This window comes from Podarcis vaucheri (assembly GCF_965113315.1).
Source record: "Podarcis vaucheri genome assembly, chromosome: Z".
NCBI classification, from domain to species: Eukaryota; Metazoa; Chordata; class Lepidosauria; order Squamata; family Lacertidae; genus Podarcis; species Podarcis vaucheri.
Window position 1 is genome coordinate 38,502,773 of NC_138758.1, and position 23,696 is coordinate 38,526,468.

Consider the following 23,696-nt stretch of genomic DNA (forward strand, 5'->3'; position numbering starts at 1 on the left):
ACCAGTCAAAATGTTTGGTTGCTTCTGGCTTGGTCTATTTAAATCTTCCAATTGCTTGTTTCTGAGGACCTCAAAGGAGGATGGGAAATGTAGTTCCCTCGCTTCCCTCTGCCTGTTCGCTACAGTTATCTTCTAATTAGTGTCACCGCTGTACAACTTTGGGGGGAATTAGGGGGTGGGGAGAGGGATGGACGGCTCTGTCAATTTTTACCGGTTTCTCTCAGTCTCTATGAGAGAGAAACTCTCTGTCAATTTTTACCAGTTTCTCTCAGTTTCTCTTTCTTCCAATCTTAATAATAATCTTACATCCAGTTCTCCATATTTCTGAAGTAATTTGTGAATCTCTTGGGGGAAACAAACCCTTATGAAAATTCACCAGCATTTTAGTGCAAATATATCATTATAAACACATTTTAGTATGCAGTTTTGATGAATGTACCCTTTTCTTAAAAAAATAAATCCTAACATAATGCACTTTTGTGTATTATTTTAACTAATAGATTAATTTTTACGCACTTTCTCCTAATGTGCATTTTTTTGGTAAACATTGGTTAGCTGGGGAGCTGCATCACAAAATTTGGAGAAGTGTGGATTTTAAAGGCTAGCTGTGATTCAGCTTGCATATTGGTTGAAGAAGTACAAACCAGGTAGTTTATAATTAAAATACAAAAAACTCACAAAAATATACAATTTCTCCCCTATCCCTGATAAAGGAGTAAGCTGCCACTTAAACAAATTGGTCTTTCTCTCATGCCATATAAACTGTATGTGAAGTTTTCTTACTGGAGAGGTGGAAAAAGCTGCACCTGTTGGATTTCTGCTTTGTCAAGTTGCTGGTAAAGGCAAAAGCACATGGTCAGCAAAAAAGGTGGTAATCTTAGGTGTAAGATAATCAGAGAATGTTTGTTCCATATGTGCTCTGGAACTCCCTGACTACTGATAACAGCCTTCACTATCCTGTTTTAGATGCCTGCTTAAAACCATTCTGTTTCTGTAAGCCTTTCCATACACAATAATTAGGGGAAACCATGACTGTTTGAAGTAGTATAATATTGCTTTAAATGTATAGTGCAGATGGGGCTGAATTTTTACCCAGAGCAGGCCCACTGAAATTAAGGTACCTGTTAGTCATATCCATCAATTTCAATGGGCCTACTTGGAGCAAGACTTAACACTTGCTACAACCTAAAAACTACGTAAACATAAAACAATTGTAGCTACATCATGTGTAGGCTATGATGTTGCTCTTCAGCCTGACCCCAAACCTTTGAGGCTGGTGTATTTGTGTGTGGTTCCCCTACCTTCTCGTCTGACCAGTTCTTCTTCAGCTGGTCTCAACTCAGAGGGCCCCTCAAAGGGATCCTAAATGTTGGTTCCAGGGACCCTGACTACTCCTTGGGGTCCACAGCCTATGGGATCTCTGGTTTATTCTCTGGGAGCACCATGTGAAAAACCAATCAGACATGGGTGAAAGCAGGGATCAGCAAGCCTTTTCAGCAGGGGGCCAGTCCACTGACCCTCAGACTGTGTGGGGGGGCCGGACTATTTTTTGAAGGAAAAAATATGAACGAATTCCTATGCCCCACAAATAACCCAGAGATGCATTTCAAATAAAAGCATACATTCTACTCATGTAAAAACACCAGGCAGGCCCCACAAATAACCTAGAGATGCATTTTAAATAAAAGGACACATTCTACTCATGTAAAAACACACTGATTCCTGGACCGTCCGCGGGCCAGGTTTAGAAGGCTATTGGGCCTTAGTTTGCCTACCCATGGGTGAGACTGTTCCTAGTAAGGACCAAAACCCACAAGTACTGAGTTAGAATGAACCTGGAATGTCCTGTCCTGGTCACAAATAAGAGCACAGCAAGGCAGGTTGGTTGTTTCAGCACCATGGAGAACTCCATGCGAGCAACTTGCCACAACAATGGCTCTAGGTCAGGGGCTTCAACCTGGCCCCTACCGCCCACTAGTGGGCGTTTCAGGATTCTAGGTGGGCGGTAGGGGGTTCTATGGCACAAGCTGAATCCTACTTCCATCGAGCACTGGTGGGCGGTAAAGAAATTTTACCATCAAGAAAGATGCATTAGTAGGCAGTGGAATACCCCTGCTCTAGGTGAACTGAAGCTCTTTGAGCCTCTGCATCAAATCTACGTTTCCTTTGCAAACCAAGCTGAATTTCTTCCCCTGTACCCAGCCCCCAAGGCCACTGATCCCTCCCACATGTGACCTTATGGTGGTGTTTTGCCTACCTAAGAATCGACATTTAAAGAAAGGGCTGCAAAACGTTTGGCCATCCAGATGTTGCTACACTACAACTCCCATCAATCTTTTATTTTTTTTTAAACAGGCATCTTTATTGAAAGTTAAAAAAAGAAATACATTATTATATGTGCACTAAACTTGGCGAGATGTAAATAAAAGAGAGGAAAAGAAAAAGGGAAGCAGCAGCTGTGTAGAAGGCAAAGTAAGGGGGGGGGGAGAACCAAAACTGTATACTTTACAGAGTTGTTGTATTTCACCAGATCTTAACCTATTACAGTATTTGTAAGAATGGGTTCCAAATATTGAATTTGTCCATGGCAAGTCTGCGTTTATATGCAAGATGTTCATATGTTGCAAGTTTGTAGAAGTCTTTGATCCAAGTGTAGAAGGAAGCTGCATCCCCCCCCCCCAATTCATCGGTATCAGTCTTTTTGCCATGATCATGGCGTGGAGAATCCACTCATATTGTCCTTTTGTAAGGATCCATGTGCTGGGTATATAATTCAAAAGAATATTTTTTCACTGTAAATGTAAGATCATTCTGTACAATTCTGTTAATGGATTCAGTTACCTCCTGCCAGAAATCTTTCAATACAGTGGTACCTCTGGTTGTGAATGGGATCCGTTCCGGAGTCCCATTCACAACATGAAAAGAGCGCAACCTGCAGCGGCACGTCAACGCATGTGCAGGTTGCGATTCGCCACTTCTGCGCATGGGTGTGATGTCATTTTGTGTTTCTGCGCACGCGTGGGCGGTGAAACCCGGATGTAACCCTTTCCGGTACTTCCGGGTTGCCGCGGGACGTAACCTGAAAGAACGTAACATGAAGCGGATGTAACATGAGGTATGACTGTATAGGCAATAAAAAACATATGTTTTAGAGAAACATTGTCCCTATTGCATCTCCAAAAGTTAGGTAGTTAGGTACCTTAGGTAAAAAAGGTAAAGGTACCCCTGCCCGTACGGGCCAGTCTTGACAGACTCTAGGGTTGTGCGCCCATCTCACTTAAGAGGCCGGGGGGCTAGCGCTGTCCGAAGACACTTCCGGGTCACGTGGCCAGCGTGACTAAGCGGCATCTGGCGAGCCAGCGCAGCACACGGAACGCAGTTTACCTTCCCGCTGGTAAGCGGTCCCTATTTATCTGCTTGCACCCGGGGCTGCTTTCGAACTGCTAGGTGGGCAGGAGCTGGGACCGAACGACGGGAGCTCACCCCGCCGTGGGGATTCGAACCGCTGACCTTTCGATCAGCAAGCCCTAGGCGCTGAGGCTTTTACCCACAGCGCCACCCGCGTTTTTTAAACAAACGTAATGGGGTCCAGTATATTAAAAATATTATTTTTTGTTGTATGAACCTCAATTTAAGGTCCAGAGGCACCCTTGTTATAGCACTTAAAACAGTTTCCTACTGTATGGTTGAAATTGAGATCTCTAATTCTTTATTCTATTCGTCCCTCAATATGTGTACTGTATATCAGATTGGTAACTCCCATCAATCTTAGCAAGTGTGGTCAACAGTCAAGGTTAAGGGAGTTGTAGTCCTGTTAGATTTGTTTATTTATTATTAGTCATGAAAAGTGTCCCAAAGTGATACAAAATCAGAACACATTCTCTCTTTCTCTCCACCTGTAAAAGCAGATCTTAAAAGGCAGATATACTTATTTTTTTACGCCACTTTGAATGAATACAGTATGTGCTCAGAAAAGTAGAATAGAAATATTTTTAAACAAAGGATTATATTACAGGGGGAAGCAGGATATATACGTAAGAAAAGTAAGATAAATTGATATATTTTGTCACTTGTTGGAACACATCTTGGTCATAGAAATTGTGTGTATATGTATGTACACACACATACACACACACACTTCCCTTGTATGGCTTTTGTTTAATGGTGCATATACTGGCATAGGGACGCGGGTGGTGCTGTGGGTTAAACCACAGAGCCTAGGGCTTGCCGATCAGAAGGTCAGCAGTTCAAATCCCCATGATGGGGTGAGCACCCGTTGCTCGGTTCCTGCTCCTGCCAACCTAGCAGTTCGAAAGCACATCAAAGTGCAAGTAGATAAATAGGTACTGCTCCGGCGGGAAGGTAAACGGCATTTCCATGCGCTGCTCTGGTTCGCCAGAAGCGGCTTAGTCATGCTGGCCACATGACCCGGAAGCTGTACGCCGGCTCCCTCGGCCAATAAAGCAAGATGAGCGCCACAACCCCAGAGTCATCCATGACTGGACCTAATGGTCAGGGGTACCTTTACCTTTACTTATACAGTGGTACCTTGGGTTACATACGCTTCAGGTTACATACGCTTCAGGTTACAGACTCCGCTAACGCAGAAATATTACCTCAGGTTAAGAACTTTGCTTCAGGATGAGAACAGAAATTGTACTCCGGCGGCGCAGCAACAGCGGGAGGCCCCATTAGCTAAAGTGGTGCTTCAGGTTCAGATTCAGGAACAGATTCACGTTAAGAACGGACCTCCGGAACAAATTAAGTACTTAATCCGAGGTACCATTGTACTGGCATATTTATGTAAACAATAAATAAATAGCCAACGACCCTTTGTTATGAGAGTAGGGGTATCAAAAATATACAACAGCACCCCTAGATGCTGGAAAATATAGTTCCCTGGCAACCACGTGGCTCAGGAATACCTGAGGGGGAAAACGTTCCTTAGTTTCTAGGCAATGCCAATCTTGTTCCTTTCACCCAAATAAAGCATTGATCCTGCAGAGGGACTCAGGCAAGCAGTCCAAACCCTTAGCACCAGCAGTATCTAATGTCAACTACCACTGCATCCACAGGCCCCACTATTCCCAAAACCAAAAGCTATTGGTCAGGGCAGGGGAGTCATTTTGCTACGCCAGTTCCCAGATAGCAAATAGGCTTGGATCAGATCAGTAGCCATCACATGACAGCAGCAGAGCCTCGTTAAGATCCAGTAGGTCCACTGCCAACTTAGCAACTGTTTAAGCGAGAAGTCTGGAAGAGAGATTATTACTCTGTTGTAGCAGAGTTAGAACAGTGGTGATTGCTCTAAGCACATTAAAACCTGGTTAGATTTGTATCTGCCCTCGCCCACCTATATACAAACATTCCACATGAAAATACTTAGGCAAGAATAGGCTTTCTAAATAAGTGAATATTTCACTCTCAGAATTTCCAGCAGACAAGTCTCCATCTGCCAACAGTAAACAAAGAAGAAAAAAGGTTCCAAATAACAAAAACAAAACACAAAACAAAAACCCACCCCAAAAACTGTTTCCTTACTAAAACAAACCACACAATCTTTAAGTCAACAAAGATGCAGGCTAAAAAATCTCCCTTTTGGAGATTCAGTTCACTTGGTTTTTCTTGCAGCTGGGAGCCATTGGTGACATGGCTCCTTCTTTGCTCATTCCAGGAAGCAAGAAGAGTAAAAGACTATGAAGGGGAGGAGAAGGGCTGCTGAAAGCCTGCTAAGCCACACCCACTTGCAACCTAAGCTCAGGGCTCAGGTTAACTCTTTTATGCATGCAAGTGTGTGCCAGTAACTGTATATTACAACAGCAACAACCCCTCTCTGTTCCAGAAATGCCCGAATGGGGTGGGGTGGAGTTCCACTGGCTATCACCAGTGGAGGATACCGGTGATGTAAGATGTAAGATGTTCAATAAGATGTAAGACGGGAGATGTAAGATGTTCAAAGGTGAGCGAGGGGAAAACATGTCCAGAAACATCAGCGTCCCACCTCCCAGAAAGCATCTGGACAAGTGCGCAACTCATTCTGTAGAACATTTCTCAGCCAAGGAATTTTAATTACAGTCTTCATAATCTTCTTTTCCTATTAGCTTTGCCCCATAGAAGCCACATGCCCAATTTAAAATATCATTGAAAACCACACAACAAGCCAGAATTCAGTTGAATGAAAAAAGATAACTAAAAGCAGCAGAAAGGTCTGTAAAAGCGTGTTGTCAACGGCAACCAACTAACGCCACTGGTGAGTCATGGAGGGGAGATGACTCCATTTGAGAGGAGCAGGTGTGGACTCAAAAGATGCCCTTCGGAGACCTCCTTGCCTAAATGGGTTTACATTCCTTGCCACTAAACCTTTTGCGTGGAAAAGAGATGGCTGACGCTCGTTGGGACTGGTAGGGCAGAGGACAGGGAGCACCCAACAGCAGGGGAGCCAGAGCCAATCACAGGCACAGCCAGCTCCTTCTCATTTTGTCCCCATCTTCCTATAAGAATGAAACTGAGAACAAGGAGGAGGAAGCTAACAGTCAAGGCCACTGCCTGAACTGGTTTTAAGTAAGGTAGGCAGGTGGGAGCTGGATGAGGGCAGGCCGAGGCAGGGTGGAGAAATGCCCCTTTTGCCCTAATAGACCAGCCTCTACTGGCTTACCAATGAGTTACAGGCGCTGTGGGTTAAACCACAGAGCTTAGAAGAAGAAGAGTTTGGATTTGATATCCCTCTTTATCACTCCCCTTCTGGAGTCTCAAAGCGGCTAACATTCTCCTTTCCCTTCCTCCCCCACAACAAACACTCTGTGAGGTGAGTGGGGCTGAGAGACTTCAGAGAAGCGTGACTGGCCCAAGGTCACCCAGCAGCTGCATGTGGAGGAGCGGAGACGCGAACCCGGTTCACCAGATTACGAATCTACTGCTCTTCACCACTACAACACACTGGCTCTTAGGACTTGCCGATCAGAAGGTAGGCAGATTGAATCCCCACGATGGGGTGAGTTCCGTTGCTCGGTCCCTGCTCCTGCCAACCTAGCAGTTCGAAAGCACGTCAAAGTGCAAGTAGATAAATAGGTACTGTTCCGGAGGGGAAGGAAATGGTGTTTCTGTGCGCTGCTCTGGTTCGCCAGAAGCTGCTTAGTCATACTGGCCACATGACCCGGAAGCTGTACACCGGCTCCCTCGGCCAATAAAGCGAGATGAGCGCCGCAACCTCAGAGTCGTCCGCGACTCAAGCTAACAGTCAGGGGTTCCTTTACCTTTACCTTACAGCCCCCTCCACTTTGAAGCTTCAGAACCATTCAAAGGACATCTCAAATATGCTACCTTGCCTATCTGTGCCTGAATTTCCATGGCTAGGATTTAGCAACCATTTCCCAGCTCTTTCAGGGACTCTCCACTACAGCCATCATGGTAGGCGCAGTCCCAGAACAGGCAGGCTTGGCGCAGTTTGGACACTGGCTGAAGCAAGGGAGATTTAAATTATTATTCTGTTTCATTCCCCACCAACCGTATCTCCCTCTTGCTCCAGGCCTTGTCTTCCTTTAGCTGTTGCACTCTCCAGTTCAGATTTCCAAGGCGGCAATGGCTGTTGCTGCTGCCTCCTGGCTATTTTGGTGCTGCAATCTGATCCCTCGCCGGAGTCTATTTTAGCACCTTGGAGAAGTCCCCAGTGCACGGAATTCCACCTCTTTGCAGAAGAAGAGTGCTTCCCCCAAAGGCCAGAGGTTGCTCTTTCCTTTCTCTGGATGTTCCTCTGTATGAACACATCCCTCAGTCTCATTTTCCCAAGCATCAGCTCACTTTGCCCTGTTTCCCTGCCCCCCCTCCCACAATACAGGGATTTTTGCACACAGTTTTGCCTGACACATGCATTTTTGCAAGCCATTTCCCCCCGATATAGCATCTTTTGCTGCCTTGGGTTCAGTGGGGAGGAAGGTTGGGATATAAATTCAACAAATAACATTGTTGTGTGTTGTTTTCACTAATACATATATATGTGTGTTTTAGCAAGCCATTTCCCCTAATATAACGCATGTCATTTTCATCACACACACACACGTTTGTATAGTTTCCCCATCATATTTGCATTTTTGAATGCATATTTTTGGTTGGAGAGATGCACTGCAAAACTCAGAGAAGTGTGAATTTTGAAAGATTACTGCAATTTCAGTTCATGTATTGGGTGGGGAAGGATGAATTAGGTAGATACATATTTTAAAAAAAAAGATACAAGTGGAACTGATTTATCCACAAGTGTTAGCAGATCCTCTCGCCTTAAAGCTGAATGGCACATTAGGTTACATACCCAAGGGTTTCCCAAGCCTTTTTTCATCTCAGAAACACTGTTGATATAATTGCAAGGAAAGGATCAGAGGTCAGGAAGTGGGTGGCTGTGGTTAAAGTGTTGGGCTAAAAATGGGGTTCAAATGCCCCCCAGCCACAAAGCTCAGTGAGTGACCTTGGACCAGTCACCTTGATGATAACCTCTAAATACATAGGTGTGGGAACCATTTTTATGAAACTGTGCCAGCTAAGTATTTTAACGGATACATACATAAATATTTTATTTCATGAAATTTATATACCACTTGATTGTAAAGCAACAACTGCCTCAAAGCTCTTTAAGAAAAGGACAATGACATTATCTGTTAAGAACAGACAAAAACAACTATTTAAAACATTCTTTTTTTAAAAAAAAAAGCAATAAACTAAAAACTAGATTAAAGCACATGTCAGCATTCTACCTAGCTGGATAGGTTTCTCTAAACAAATGTTTTTAGTAGGGGCCCGAAGAGAGTACAGTGAAGGGGTTTGCTTGGTGTCAATAGGCAGGGAGTTCCAAAGCCACCACACTAAAAGATCTATTTCTTATAAATGCACAACAAATATTGTGTGACGTCTGTGATGGTGCCAGGTCTGACGACTGAAGTGGCTGAGTGGGCCTATATTAAATTTAGGCATTATTTCCATGAGAAATCCCAAAGTGATATGCAATACGATGAAAGCATATATTACAGGTGCAAACATAAAAACAACTGCATATCTAAAATAATTTTTTTTTAGCAATTCTATATATTTAAAAACAGGTTAATAAGGAATATCACATACCGTATTTTTTGCACCATAACACTCACTTTTTTCCTCCTAGAAAGTAAGGGGAAATGTCTGTGCGTGTTATGGCGGGAATGCCTAAGGGTGGCATGCCTAAGGATTTTCCTCCTCTAAAAACTACGTGTGTGTTATGGTCGGGTGCGTGTTATAGAGCGAAAAATACGGTAGATGAAATTGATCGGAAATCTGATATAGATACCACCCGGGGACATGGATACATCTGCATTTGCCAAATGAATCTGCATTTTGCAAGACAGCGTGCCTCTTCACCCTTAGACACCAAACTCTGAGGAAGCACCCTTGGCTGCACATTCCTGGCACTAGAATCTCTTGCATAGCTGTTGCTATGGTGAGTCTGTCAATCAGAAAGCCACACAGACTGAGCAGACTAGCGAGGAAACTTGGGAGATCTTCTCTTGGTGGAGAGAGCCATTGTAACCTGGAGTGTGTGTAGCTTTAACACACTGCACTATTATTATTTATTTATTGTTAGTGTTTTAATCCCCTAATCCTCCAAGGAGCTCAAAATGGCATAGAACAGCCAAATCCCCTTTTTCTCACAACCCTGGGAGGGAGGTTAGGCTGAGAACCTGTGACTGGACTGAGGTCATCTGTATTGAACATCATGACGGAGAATTTGAACCCAAGTCCCTCAACCCAAAGGCTACCCCTCTGCCCACTAGCTCCCCTGCAGCTAGGCCAAGTGGTTAGTGTTGGAGTAGGACCTGGGAGACCAAAGTTCAAATCCCCACTGTCTCTCTCAACCTAGCCTACCTCCAAGTGTGTTTTTTATGGACTAAAATTCCCATCAGCCTCAGCTACCATATTCAATGGTCAGGGATGATGGGAGTTGTAGTGCAGCAACAACAACAGGGGGGACCACGTTGACTACCCCTGGCCTAACAGCTCAGCCTAATTTCATGTGGATGTCAAAGAGGGGGAGGTGTGTGCGGTTCAATGAGAGAGAAAGGGGTGGCAAACAGAGAGAGTCAGAGGGCAGGGAAGAGCCTTAAGTGTAAAGAGATATATTAGATATGCGTTCCTGCTTTGTAGAAGCCTGAAACCCTGCAGAACTGCTGCCAGCCAGTGTTGGCAGTACTGAGCTATATGGGATCAGCAGTCTGGCTCATTGTAAGGCAGCTTCCTATGTCCCTAACTCCCAGATGAAAAACGGGAGAGATGAGCTGCCTCTAGGCAGCATGGGCTCACCCAAATTAGAAATTGACCAGGCCAGCAAAATACCCGCCAGGCGTGAGTGGGGAGAGGAGGGGTGAGGAGGCAGAAAGCTTTGCTTCTCATCAGTGACCTTGCATTCAGAAAGCATAGCCCAAAGCATCGCAATCTGCTTTGATTCTGTGCAGGAAGCAAACCACTGGAAAATGAAACCTACTGACATGAACGCATGTGCACACAAATACACACACCAATGAAGGTTTGGGGAAAACCCTATTAAGCGTTCTGTGTTTCATAGCAGATTTGTGGCTTATCAGCATGATCGACTGCAGCACCGCACTGGAACACAGAAATGAGTCAGTGAGTCAGACTGTTAGGCTCACCAAGCTCAGTATCTTCAACGCTGCCTGGCAGAGGCTCTCCAGCAGGGGAGCCCACTGAAATAAAATATTTGCTGAGGGGGGGGCAGGTAAGCCCCACCCTGTATAAATGATCACAAGATGCAGCATACCACACTATCTGAATGGCAATGTGGGGGAGGGCTGAAGAGATCTTGGCCCCTAGGAGTTGGCTCCTATGTTCTCCATGCTTTGAGATTGGGGACTCACCCAGACCTGTCTGCAGATGCTGCTGCGGACCGAACCTGGGACCTTCTGCATGCAGTGTAGGTGCTCTGCCACATGGACCATCAAGCTCAGTTTTGTCAACTCTGACTGGCAGTGGTCCTCCAGCGTTTGAGACTGGGTACTATCCCTGGAGATGCTGCCTGGAATTCAACATGGGGCCTTCTTCACGCGAAGCAGGTGCTCAGCCACTCAGCTAGGGTCCTTTCCAGGGACTTAGGAAGCAGCCTTATACCGAGTGAGAACACGGGTTCATCAAGTTCAGTATTGTAGGCACTGACTGCCACCACCTCTCCAGGGTTTCAGGCAGGGAATCTTTTGCAGACGTAACTGGATATACCCTTATGGGTTGAATCTGGGACTTTCTATATGCAAAGCAGGTGCTCTACCACTGGGCTATTGATTTCCCCCTAAACATAAGGAAGATTCTAGTCCTCATGGTTCTGAATCAACAGCCAATTTCCACAGGAATCTGCCTTGTACTGAGTCTTACCAAAGTGGCACCTCTGGTTACGTACTTAATTCGTTCCAGAGGTCTGTTCTTAACCTGAAACTGTTCTTAACCTGAAGCACCAATTTAGCTAATGGGGCCTCCTGCTGCCGCCGCGTGATTTCTGTTCTCATCCTGAGGTAAAGTTCTTAACCCGAGGTACTACTTCCGGGTTAGCCGAGTCTGTAACCTGAAGCGTATGTAACCTGAAGAGTATGTAACCCGAGGTGCCACTGTACTGAGCCACAAGCTTTCCCTAATGATTGGCTTGTATCTTGAGCAGCTCTGTCCAGAGCTGGTCTCTGTCCCCTACACCTCCTTATCTCAGAGATTCCTGTGCAGCCCCTTTTCCCTCCCTCATTGCTCTGAGTTACTCTGAGAAGCTGGATTCCAAGTAGAAATTGGAGCAGGAGCTGTTAATTCAGTCCCTGTTTTAACACCAACCTACCTAATTCACACTCCGAGGACATCTCCTGATCCACTTTCACCACACCTTGCATCATTTTTTAGCCAGTGTGGTGTAGTGGTTAGAGTGTCAGACCACAGACATAAAAGAACCACCCTCAGGATGAGGCCAATGGCCCGTCTGATCCAGCACCCTGTTCTCACAGGAGCCAACCAGATGTCAGGTGCAGAATTCAAGTACCAGAAGGCTCTCCCCTCCTGAGGTTTCCAACAACTGGTACTCAGAAGCGTTGCTGCTGTGTTTGTTGGAGTGAGGAGGAACACAAATACAACCCGTTTGCAACAAAGAACAGCAATCCCGAAATTTAAATTTTAAAAAACCCAATCTTTACTTTGGAAAGAGGGGGTGAGAGGAATACTAAAGCACCAAAACTACAATACCCAGCATTCCTGCGCCGATTGGAAGGAAGTGCCTTTAAGGTCTGAAACAGCTGCAGATAGAGGAGAGACGAGTGGGAGGCTGGCGGTCAGGCTGCTTTGCTCTCCCACTTCACTGGGATTCCCGTCTTGCTCGTCAGAGTGAAGCAGAAAGGCGGGCAGGATAGTGCGCCCGCGCGTGTGCTTTTGCAGAGCCCGTTTGAAAAAAGGGGAGCAGGACTGCAGAGGGGAAAGAAGACGCCTCGGGCACGCGGGGAGGTGGAGGATGGCGCCGCTGGCCAGTGGGACTTTCTGCAAAGTTTGATCCGCGCCTGCAGTCACCCGATGTTGTTGCAGCAGCAGCAGCAGCAATCGAAGAGCGGGTCGGGCGTCTGGCTGTTTAGTTCTATCCCCAGCCGAGGAGAAGCGTCGGAAGCAACGGATCAACCACGCGCGTAGAAATACTAATAATAATAAGGAACCGGGCAAGCAGCGGGTTGTGGTGGGCGAAAGATGGAGCAGAGTCGCGCGGCCGCCGGTGCGGACTCTCCTGCTGCAGAAAGGAGAGGAGCCCGCGGTCCGGGATTCCCGCAAGCGCCAGCCTAGCGCGCTGCGCGGGGAGGAAAAAACAAGATACCCTTTGCACAAAAATATCAAGCAAACCAACAGACACACATGCACACATAGATACGCACATAAACCACCCAAACCGTGTCATGCACTGATAAGTCATTTGCACACACAAGTCTGTTTGCTTACATTGCTCTCTTGACTGCAAAAAGGCACCTTCGTATACACATTTTATTTGCGCGGCGGAGGGAGGGTGCTTCTGCAGCTGCAGTTCTGGAGGGATTTGTGAATGGCATTTGGACGATTAATTTTTAAAGGTGAAACGGGGTAATATAATAATATCTCATATGCACACTTACGCATTCAGCTAGCTTTGTGGTGGGCTCAATAGAGCTGAATTGGGGTGGGTGGGTTGAAATAAACAACGTAAAATAAATTAACTCTCTACCCTCATTGCAATAAATCTTCAGCGCTTTGCAGAGCGTTCCAACGTTCGCTGGGGGCGGGAATAGGAAGCTTCGGGATGACAGACCCGGGCGAGGAGCATCTGAAACATTCCCTGCCTTGAGAGTCTCCTTTTGCGCCACCTTGGCTGATCTACCCTTTCTGTGCCTGCCTGTACCCGCGCACACGACGCGACTGCGGGCGAGGGTCTCCCTTCTTTCCCTGGGCATGGCTTGCAAAACGACTCTCTTCGGGTGACCGGCGGTGGCCCGCAAGGAAAGAGAGGGAGGAAAAGGTGGAGGAGGAAGAGGAAGGCGCAAGGCTGCAGAGAAGATCTGAGGACACGGCTGCGGGCGAGGAGAGGGAGGAGACGAGAGCGGCGGCGGCGGCCACAGCGGCAGCAGCGTGATCGTCGGCTGCAAGATTGCACAGAGAGGAGAGGAGGGGGGGTCGGCATTGGAGGAGGGGGGAAGGAGGAGGGGGGCAACCCATGCATGGCTGAGCTTTGCAGGTGGTTCCCCCTCCCTCCCTCCTCCTCCTCCTCTCTCACCCCTCTGTATCGCTCAGGTGGGTGTCATTGGAGATGTCACGGAAAGCGATTATGAGGTGCGGTTGGGTCACTAAAGGCACGATTCATGCGCAACGGGGCTTGGACGGTACCGAGGGGCTGCCGGGTTGGGCTCCTCCATCCAGCTGCGGGGAGCGGCAGTAGCAGCAGCAATAATCACAGGAGCAGCCTCCGCCGCTAGCGCCAGACCAGACCCTCTCAGCATCAGGAGACAAAACTTTACGCAAAAGTTTCCCCCCTCTTTTTGGTCTTTTTAAAATATATGTATATAGATATATATCTATTAAGAGACTCAAATTCATCTTCCTTCCCCTCTTGGTGGGGCGTTTCGAAAAGTAAGGCATCGCGGATGTTTTTAGAGGCTTAGAAAATAAATAAGTTTTTCTTCCCAGGAGAGCCAGGACTCAACCGATTGTGTTTTCGATACAATCCAAGCCACTTTTGAGCATTTATAACAATTCCTCCTCGATTTCAGAAAAGGGAGACAATTGAAGCACGTGCTTCTGTTGAAATCTAGTAAAACTTTTTTAAAGTGTTTGGCTGCTGGCTAGGGCCCATATATATTATATTTAGAAGTTACTTAACAAGGTACTATAGTGTCTGTGATTGTGACAGAGAGGTTTCTGAATTAGCTACCTTGGTGTTTCATTTTATTTCTTAATTATTTTTGCTTTACTACCCAGCAGAGCATGCTGAAAGGAAGCGAAAGAAGGATGGTGTGTATATGTGTGTATCAACCTAAGGGATGAACTAGAAGGGAATAGTGCCTGGTGCTGAGCACCCATTAAGCCTGTTCCTTTCAGCTACCCTAAGGTACCTTTCAGCTACCCTAACTGGCTTGTTCTTGGCTGAGTTGTAGCTAAGATTTCTTGTTTAGAAATGAGGAACTTGTTTGCTGCAGTGAAAAAGAACACTGTGTTATCCAGAAGACGTACCATATTTTGCCATGCAATCCTAAGTCCTAACCATGTCTTCTCAGAAGTGAGCCCTATTGAATTCAGTGGGACTTACTCCCAGGTAAGTGGAGGATTGCAGCCTTAGGCTGCACGTACGTGGAAGTCAGTGAGACTTGCTTTCAAGTTGCCATGGTTAGGACCGCATTGTTACAGCGTGCTGCCATCCCCTTTCTTCCAGAGGTGCCATTTCATCAGGTGCATGAAGTCATAAATGTGACAGAACGAGGTTCCAGCCTTCAAACGGCTGCCACGATAAATTGGATACTTTAATTCATAGACTTCTTTTTTAGTTTGATGTTTTCTCTTAACTGGGAAGAGAAACTCATTGAGTGCACCCATTTCCCTTTTTCTTTTTAAATGCAAAACAGGTCAAAATTGATATGTTAGTAAAACTTGTGTTTTATTATTTTTTGAGCTATTTATTGTGGGTTGCTTTTCTTATAAAAATCAGCGAAACCTGTTTTTTCAGAAGCCAGCATGGGGGAGGAGGGGTAGAAAAGTTCGTTATTTGTTAAAACTTACTGTTGGTCTTTTCCTTATTGTGGTGTTTTGTGTGTATGTGTGTGTTTTAAGTCTTTTTTCCCTTTTTGTTTTTACTAAGGGGAAGTTGGGAATAACTGGATGTCAGGAAGTGAAGTGAAAACTCCACGTTGTCTATGAGAAGCTGAAGAGACAGACCAAAAGGGATGGATTTATTATTCATATAGACCATCAGCATTCTGCTTTAAAAGGACTTTTTTTTAATCCAAAGAAATCTATAAAAAGGGAATAAAAGGCCAAGAGTGCAATACAAGAGTAAATAACCGACTGCATTCGAAGAAAGGAAGGCTGAAGGGAAATCAAACAAAACCAAGATATATTTATTTGCTGAACCTGCATCTCTTTTATATACAGTTTTCCTTGCTTATCCAAAATAGTATTTATCAGACTTTTGTCTGCCATTGCACAGAAGTTTACATACCCAAAAGGTCCCACTCACGAAGAAAGCGCTGCAAAACCTGTTACTCCAACAAATAGTGGGATTCAAATTTATATCTATATGTGTATATATAGCGAAACTTTTCCCACGATGACTCTTCTATCCTATGGATATCGGTTTTGAGATAACAGATGAGGATTGTTGGCGCCTTTTGGAAATCGTGCTGGTGTTGTGGGCCATGGGCTGTATTCAGAGCATTAGCTGCAAATCAAAAGGTTTTCGGGAGAGTATTACTGTCATTGAAGTTAAGGCCTCCATCGACCCCGTCCCTACCAACATTGATGAGTCGTCCAGTGTGGTTCTGAGATACCGGACCCCGCACTTCCGGGCTTCTGCTCAGGTGTTGGTGCCTCCTCTCCCCAGGAAAGAGACCTGGATCGTCGGCTGGATCCAGGCCTGTAGTCACATGGAGTTCTACAATCACTACGGGGAACACGGAATGTGAGTGGTACAGTTTCGCTGCGTGTATTAGATTTAGCTTGTTATGGTGCCTGGGGATGGGGAGGGGAGGGACTTGTACCCTTCAAGGATTTTTGCCAAGGGGTGCAACCTGCTGTACAATTGGATAAGGGACCATGGCTCAGTGGCAGAGCACCTACTTTTCAGGCAGAAGGTCCCAGGTTCATTCCCCAGCATCTGCAAGTAGGACTGAGATAAGTCTCTCTTCTTAAAACCCCACAGAGCCTTGTAAACAGTGCTGAGCTATGGTGTGATTCAATATACAGCTCCCTTCTGTGTTTTAGGATGGTGGTCATAGCTCAGTGTTAGAGTATCCGCTTTGCATTCAGGTGTCCATGGTTTGATTCCTGGCATCTCCAGGGAGGGCTTGGGCTATCCCTTGCCTGACATTCTAGAGCATAGGTAGGCAAACTAAGGCCCAGGAGCCAGATCTGGACCAGTCGCCTTCTAAATGAGGCCCGTGGATGGTCCGGGAATTAGCATGTTTTTACAGGTGGCGCTGTGGGTTAAACCACAGAGCCTAGGACTTGCTGATCAGAAGGTCGGCGGTTCAAATCCCTGCGACGGGGTGAGCTCCCGTTGCTCGGTTCCTGTTGCCAACCTAGCAGTTCGAAAGCACGTCAAGTGCAAGTAGATAAATAGGTACCGCTCCGGCGGGAAGGTAAACGGCGTTTCCGTGTGCTGCTCTGGTTCGCCAGAAGCGGCTTAGTCATGCTGGCCACATGACCTGGAAGCTGTACGCCGGCTCCCTTGGCCAAAAAAGCGAGATGAGCGCCGCAACCCCAGAGTCGGCCATGACTGGACCTAATGGTCAGGGGTCCCTTTACGTTTACATGAGTAGAATGTGTGCTTTTATATAGAATGCATCTCTGGGTTATTTGTGGGGCATCGGAATTCATTCATTATTATTTTTCAAAATATAGTCCGGCCCCCACACAAGGTCTGAGGGGCAGTGGACCGGCCCCCTGCTGAAAAAGTTTGCTGACCCCTGGTCAGCTAGAGGACCATACTGAGCTAGAGGAACGAAGATTTTGACTTTGTATAAAGTAGCTTTCTACATCACCTATCCTCCTGTCACTGGTGGCATCCAGTTTTGTAGGGCAGGTTTGTCCCTCATTATCACCCTCCCTCCAAATCCAGTGCTTCATTTCTCTTCATAAGGTCACTATAACCTGCCTTGATACCAGGTCACAGAATGACTGCATGCCTGCTCTGGCTGCCCCTGACTCTCCAGGCTCCCAGGTCTTTCTCCTCACCTGCTCTGGGATTTGTTTAGCGGGAGATGCCAAGGATCAAATCTGGGACTGTCTGCTTGCAAAGCACTTGCCCTATCACCATTGATCTATGGCTCCTTCCAACACATTCCACCTCCCAGCTGTCCCGTCTCGTTCACTTATGTAAGAAAAAGCAATTTTGGGGGGAGGGTGTCAGTGAATGGGGCTAAAAGTGTCTTCCCCTTTCCGTTAAGGGTCAGTCCCAATCTGTATAGGTCCTGTTTTTTGGTCCTGCTGGGGTGTGATGGAATGTTGGGGGGGGGGAGGAATTGAATTCTTTAAACCGGCTTCTTCTAATAGCAAACTCAGCTGGTGAGTACCGGTGGGACTGTAGCCAAAATTGGACATGCTGAGAAACATGAGGGATAATATCAGCATGCTCAAGGAGGGGAACTAAAGTTTTGCAAATGCATAGCAAATATTTATGGTGAAATCCTAATGTCCTCCTCAAATAGCCCAAATAGAACTAAGAATTCTTAGTGGTGACACAGAAGAATATCTGCTCTGGGAAAGGAAGCGGAAATGGAATGGAGTACCCTAAGAAAGGGCATGGCTGGCTGGAAGCCTGAACAGGACCACTCCCCACTGCCACCTTTTGCTGCAGGCCACATTTGTAGGTGTATATTAGCCGAGTGGCTATAATTTAAATGGCCTGTGTTTTGATCCCTTCCTGTCATGGCCACTGCAACAACTTGGCAGTGAGTTTAAGGGAAAGTTGGCTTCCTGCATCACCAGCAGGGATGGGACAGAAATCAGATTCTGTTCACATTTGAAGGGGGAACTTACACTAATTAGCACTTCCTGAAACATTCTTTGAACTTTATACTTCTCCAGATTTTGCAATGAACTGTTCCAACCAAGTAATGGGTACAAAACCTGCATACAACAGGGTTAAAGTGTGCATAAAAACACCTTTATTAGTGAAAACAGCATAAAAAATACATTGTGTTAAGGGGAAAGTGGTTTGCAAAAACTGCCCCTTAGGCAAGATTACATAGCAAAAATGTGAATGTTTGGAGAAACGTGCTCTGAAACGCTTATTAATTTTCATGAGGGTCTTTTTAATCACAAGGGGATGTGGAAAACTTAATTTAAGAATTGGGAAAAGTGAGAGAAACCGAAATGGACGGATTCACTCATCCCTAATTGCCAGTTCACTGGCACGGCTGTCCAAGGAAACCTTTGGGTCTTTCAGCACAGGAAAAGGCGGCCTTCTGCTTGTAGCAAGTTTCCTTATCTGTTCTCACACAGGGGAGCAGCAGAGGAAGTCGCCAGGGGCCTCTTCCTACACTGACTCAGAGCCTGCTCTACTCTCTGAGAGGGTCTCTTTTTAACTTTCCACGTATGCATCCGTATTCCACCCCCTCTCCCACCCCCAAAGAAGTGGGGAGTCTCTGTAGCACAGGAATCTCATTAAACCCAGGGCACAAGCAACTCTTACAAGGATATTCCGTGTTTGTTAAGGTTTAGGGCAGGCAACCCCATTCATTCTCACAGTAGTCCTGAGATGGAGCTTAGGTACCTCCTTGCCCAGATATCTAAATATGTGCCCAGATATCTAAATATGAAATTAAGGCTCTTCAGAAATTTAAACAGTTATATTTCTTAGAAATCTGACCTCCTTCCTCTGAATCTTTAAAATCTGAAATAGTTGCTTCAGTCCAGTAAGGATCATGGTACAATTTGCAAGTAAAGCAGGTTGTTTTGTTTGTTTTAAATAAAGTCACTGTTGAATGCAAATGGGGGACACCTCTGGCTGTCTCTCGTTGGTCCTCGGGATTATTTCCCAGGCAACACTCTCTCCCTGGGTCCTGGGTGATTTGGGGTGCTCTTTGGGCACTTTTGGCCTGACTGGACTGTGCCCTTGAACTGCCATGCCTTTTGCTTCCCTGGATGGAGGTATTTGCAAATCTCTGGCTTCTGAGTGGCTGGGGAGTAGCTTATGGTATAGGGCCCTTAGAAGGAGAGTGTGGCCCTCAGACGGAAAAAGCTTCCCCCAGTCTATCTACAAATGCATCATGCTCTTGAGGTGCTTTTTATTTTGAAATTAAATGTATATTTATGTTTAAATTAAATTATTAATACGCTGCCTCATCTTTTGGAATAGCCCCTCTCCTGCAGGGCAGCCTGACAACATAAAAAAAGTTAAAGCTGTATAAAGTATCAAACAACACACTATTATCAATAATAATAGCAGCAAGAGCAGAACATTTCGCATCCCAGTAAAAATGTTGGCCTTTGCCTCTTACACACCCTCACTAAAAGCAGTCATGCATAAAATATTTTTAGAGCCCCCTGAAATAACCCCCACATATCTCTTAGGTGAGGGCATTCTACAACCATGGGTCTGCCACAAATTATAATTTTCTCAAATATCAAATACAGCAGAATCTCATTTACCCTCCTTTTTTATTTTTTACCTCCAGCCAAGGGTTGGGAAACCAATTGTAACCTGTTGGCCCTCTCTGTCCTTACTTCACATCCTCCTTGGGTGTTTTTTTGGCCTTGCTGGGATGTGTCCTTGAAAATTATTATGACTCTTGGTTGCTTGAATGGAGGACAGAAGGGTGGGTGAGTTTGTGTCAGCCTACTGTGCAGTTGCCAAATTCAAATCCTCTTCGCTGCTCCCATTTTTGTTCTGGCCCCACCCACCACTTCCATGTGACTGTAGTTAGAACAGAGGCACCTGTGCCTTTACCTTCCCTAGTCTGGAGAAAGGGGGCGTGGCAAGCAAAGGGGGCATGGCTTTAGGAGAGTCCTGAAAGCTGAGTGGGCCATGTCCCCATCATGCATTTACAGTACTCTTACCCCTTTTAGCAGTCATGTGCTGGGAATTCTGTCTCTGTGAGGGAAGCTCCTAATAACCCACAGCAAACTATTGTTGGCACCCATCTGTCTCAGGAGACGATGGAGGACTGTGAAGTGAAACCATGAAAGTTAAGTTAAGGAGCCATGAAAGTTAAGGTGGCAACCAAAATGATGCAGGCAGTGGAGCAGCTCCCCTGTGGAGAAAGGTCACAACATTTGGGGCTTTTTAGTTTAGAGAAAAGGCAGGTTAAGAGATGGCATGATAGAGATGTATAAATAGTGGATAGAGTAAAGTTCTTCTCCCTATTCTCATTACACTAAAACTCAGGGACATCAGGGAGGCTGAATCTTGGAAGATTCAGACAGAAAAGTAATTGTGCATTGTGTAAAGAAGTACATTTATGAAATCTGCCTTCTCAGGAGGCAGTGTGGGCTGGATCCACCAGGCTCTTTTTAATGTTCTTACATGTATGGAATAAAAGTGACTATGGAGAGGTTTGGAGGGCTACACATGACCCCTCTGGGCCTGAGGCTTGCCACCACTAAGCCGGGAGTAGAAAGGCGGCTTTAAAAAGTAGGTTCAGATCATAAGGACTTGAGAGGCATGTGGTTTCCCCCCTCCGCCACTCCCGCAACTCTGCTTCTCCCTTAAAACAGGAAGCCAATGGGGAAGGCTGCCTGAAATAGCCCTGAGGAAGTTTGAGGGGAGAGCAGCCACAATGAAAAAGAGGCCCTAAGCAAGGCTAACCCAAGCCAGTGCGCTGACTGTCAAAATTGCATCCTAACATTGCCTCTCCATGCACAGGAGCCAACTGGATGGGGAGTTGAAGGGCTACAACTTTGGTTGCAGCTCAGGAGAGCAAGCTAGCTTATGGGGCGTGCAGGGAAGTAAATATACATTAGCTCTGTCCTCCCACAGAGAATAGTTGGGGTTTCCAGAGGAGGTCTCCCTCTTCCCCACTGCCCATGGCAGTGTGTTTTAGGTGCTTGCCTTGCTCCACCTAATGGTAGGCTTGTCTTTAAAGGCTGTACTGAAAAGAATTCTGACTGCTCCCTCTTGCCCTGAGAACATAGGAAGATCCTGGCTGCTGGGTCATTCCAATGGCCCATCTAGTCCACCATCCTCTTCTCACAGTGGCCACCCAGATGCCGGTGGGAAACCCTCTTGCGAGACCAGAGCACACGAGCCCTCTCTCTTCCTGCACTTTCCACCCCTGTGTGCAAAGTGTCATAAAGAAAACATCAGTATAAGGCAACTTCCTGTGTTCATTTTCAGGCACTATGGGCGGGGGAGAGATTCCACTCAGTCGGCAGTGAAAGCCAATCTCTCAGATCCACACTTTTCAAAATAATATCAGAACCGGAACACAGCCATCCTTCCAATTTCACACTTACCCAGATTTTGTGATGCAGTTCCCCAGATAGTGAATAACATAGCATACATCATCATCATCATTATTATTATTATTATACACTGCATTTTCCCCGATGGAACTCAAAGCGGCTTACAGATAAAAATAGGAACCAATAAAAGCACAGGGGAAAAACATTTAAAAAATAAAGATTAATAGAATATAAAACTATATACATACATAGCATGCATTATATTAGGTGGAAATTGCTTGCAAACATGTGCATTAGTCAGAATTGCGTACCAAAGTTTGTTTATTAGGAGAAATCTGCATGGAAATGCCACCCAATTTCCATTAGGATTTTATTAATTGCAAATTGCTGCACAAATGTGGAAAACTGAAGATTGGAAAAGTGAGAAACATGGAGGACTGAAATTGTTAGACCCCCTCCATCTCTTTGCATGAGAAAACAAAACAGTACTGAAAACATCATCACATATAACCACCCTGATACTAAGCAGAGCTCAAATAGTAATGATTTGCACAATAAAAAGGACCCAGGGGTGGGGGAGACTCTTATGCAGGACACAGCAAGGAATTCCTTCAGCAGCATGTTGAGGTGGGCAGCTCTGGGGATGTGCTTTTTAAAATTATTATTGCGGTAAAAGAATGTGCACCCCACAGGCAGAAAAGGGATGACAGGGACTTGGCAAGCGTAAACTATAGAGGGAGCAGATGGCTGCAGGGCTGACCGCTCTGACACTGGCCAAATCTTGGGGGCTGAGCGTTGTGCGTGGGTGAGAGGATAGATGGAAATGTCACATTAATAAGAGAGAGCCACTCACTTGCCTTCCCCAAAAAAGAGGACTGAAAGAAGGGAAACCGCTGTAGAGGTGAGTAAGCTAGATAAACAGAAAGAGGAGAGAAGGAAGCAAGTTGTAAAAAAGCTACCCTGTCCTAAAACAGCCTTGCAAATCCACACACAGAGTTTCTAGTCCTCAAACAGCCAAAAGGGCCTGTTTCTACTCATTCCCCTTCTGCTATTCATTTTGATGCATTGATCCTGTTTATATCCTGTCTTTCATTCATCATAAGAGCAGCCCTGCCTGGTTAAGTTTTTCGTTTATTTCATTTCATTGAATCAACTTAAGAAGAGGTTGGCTGCTGAATCAGGCCAAAGGCCCATCTAATCCAGCACCAAGCAGAATGCCTTAATGGGAAGCCAGCCAGCAAGTAGGACTTGAGTGCAGCAGCGCTCTGCCTGCTTGCGATCTCCAGAAACTGGTATACAGAGAGGCATGTTGCCCTGACAGTGGAAGCAGAACACCACTCACCCTTGACCATTGGCCCTATTGGCTGGACTCAGTTGGGGAGTTTGTGTCCAGCTAATCTGAAGGGCTCATGAGGCCCTCAGTCTCTCAGCTGCTGCGCCAGCCCAGATCATTCAGATGCTTTCTGTTTTAGGTTTGTATGCCATCGCTGGGGAAGTATCCCCAGTGATTCAGAGTGTACTGCAGCCCACATCCTGGTGTGCTGCCATTTCGTGAGCTGGCCCTTAAGTTTCTCACAGTGGGCCAGAAGGGTCTTGCTTCTCCATTAGTCACAGCCTTGGAATCAAGCTGAAATATTGGAATCGAGCATGGCTCTCCTTCTCTGGCTTCTGCCTGCTTCTCATTCAATTCACACACACTCTACTTTGCTGTTATCTTTCCCACTGCCAGCCAGTTGTGGAAATGGGACTAATGACAGTTCTGGGGGCTATTAACTCACCAAGAAACTTGCCCGACTAGTTAAATAATGGAATCCTCCACTAGATCCCCCCCCCCCGGTGGAACTCACCGGAAACGAGTTCCGGCAGCTCTGTGGTGTTTGGGGCTGGTTGCTCCCCCTAGAAAAGTCTCAACAATCAACAACTTTAGTTCCAGCACCTTGTTTTCTTTTTGGAAAAAAAAAAAGCCCTGGCAGTTACCATCTTATTAGGATATCCATTCCTCACAATGTAGGAATAGGGCCTTATAGTGTGGTGGCAACAACCCTTTCGAATTCCCCCCGTTTAAATATTAGACAGGT

The 23,696-nt window shown here is 45.9% G+C and overlaps 1 protein-coding gene and 1 long non-coding RNA gene across 4 annotated transcripts in view; one reads left to right on the plus strand and one right to left on the minus strand.

Moving 5' to 3' along the window:
• Positions 1–12,163: 12,163 nt before the first annotated feature.
• On the minus strand, positions 12,164–13,629 carry LOC309523896. 2 transcript variants are annotated; one of them, XR_014215676.1, is made up of 2 exons: positions 13,235–13,629; positions 12,164–12,826 (listed from the first exon to the last, which is right to left on the minus strand). It is a non-coding gene; the product is annotated as an uncharacterized lncRNA (long non-coding RNA). The 2 variants fall into 2 exon arrangements; XR_014215677.1 differs by having other exon boundaries at positions 12,976–13,629.
• A 272-nt stretch (positions 13,630–13,901) lies between these two features.
• Positions 13,902–23,696, plus strand: part of FAM78A (family with sequence similarity 78 member A) — a 28,871-nt gene continuing 19,076 nt past the window's right edge. Inside the window, exons 1-2 of one of the 2 annotated variants that reach the window (XM_082208115.1) lie at positions 13,902–14,133; positions 15,356–16,174. In XM_082208115.1, coding sequence (XP_082064241.1) covers positions 15,840–16,174 — 335 coding nt within the window. In that variant the 5' untranslated portion in view covers positions 13,902–14,133; positions 15,356–15,839. The remainder of the gene's footprint in view (positions 14,134–15,355; positions 16,175–23,696) is intronic. The other variant, XM_082208114.1, reaches the window with a different exon arrangement.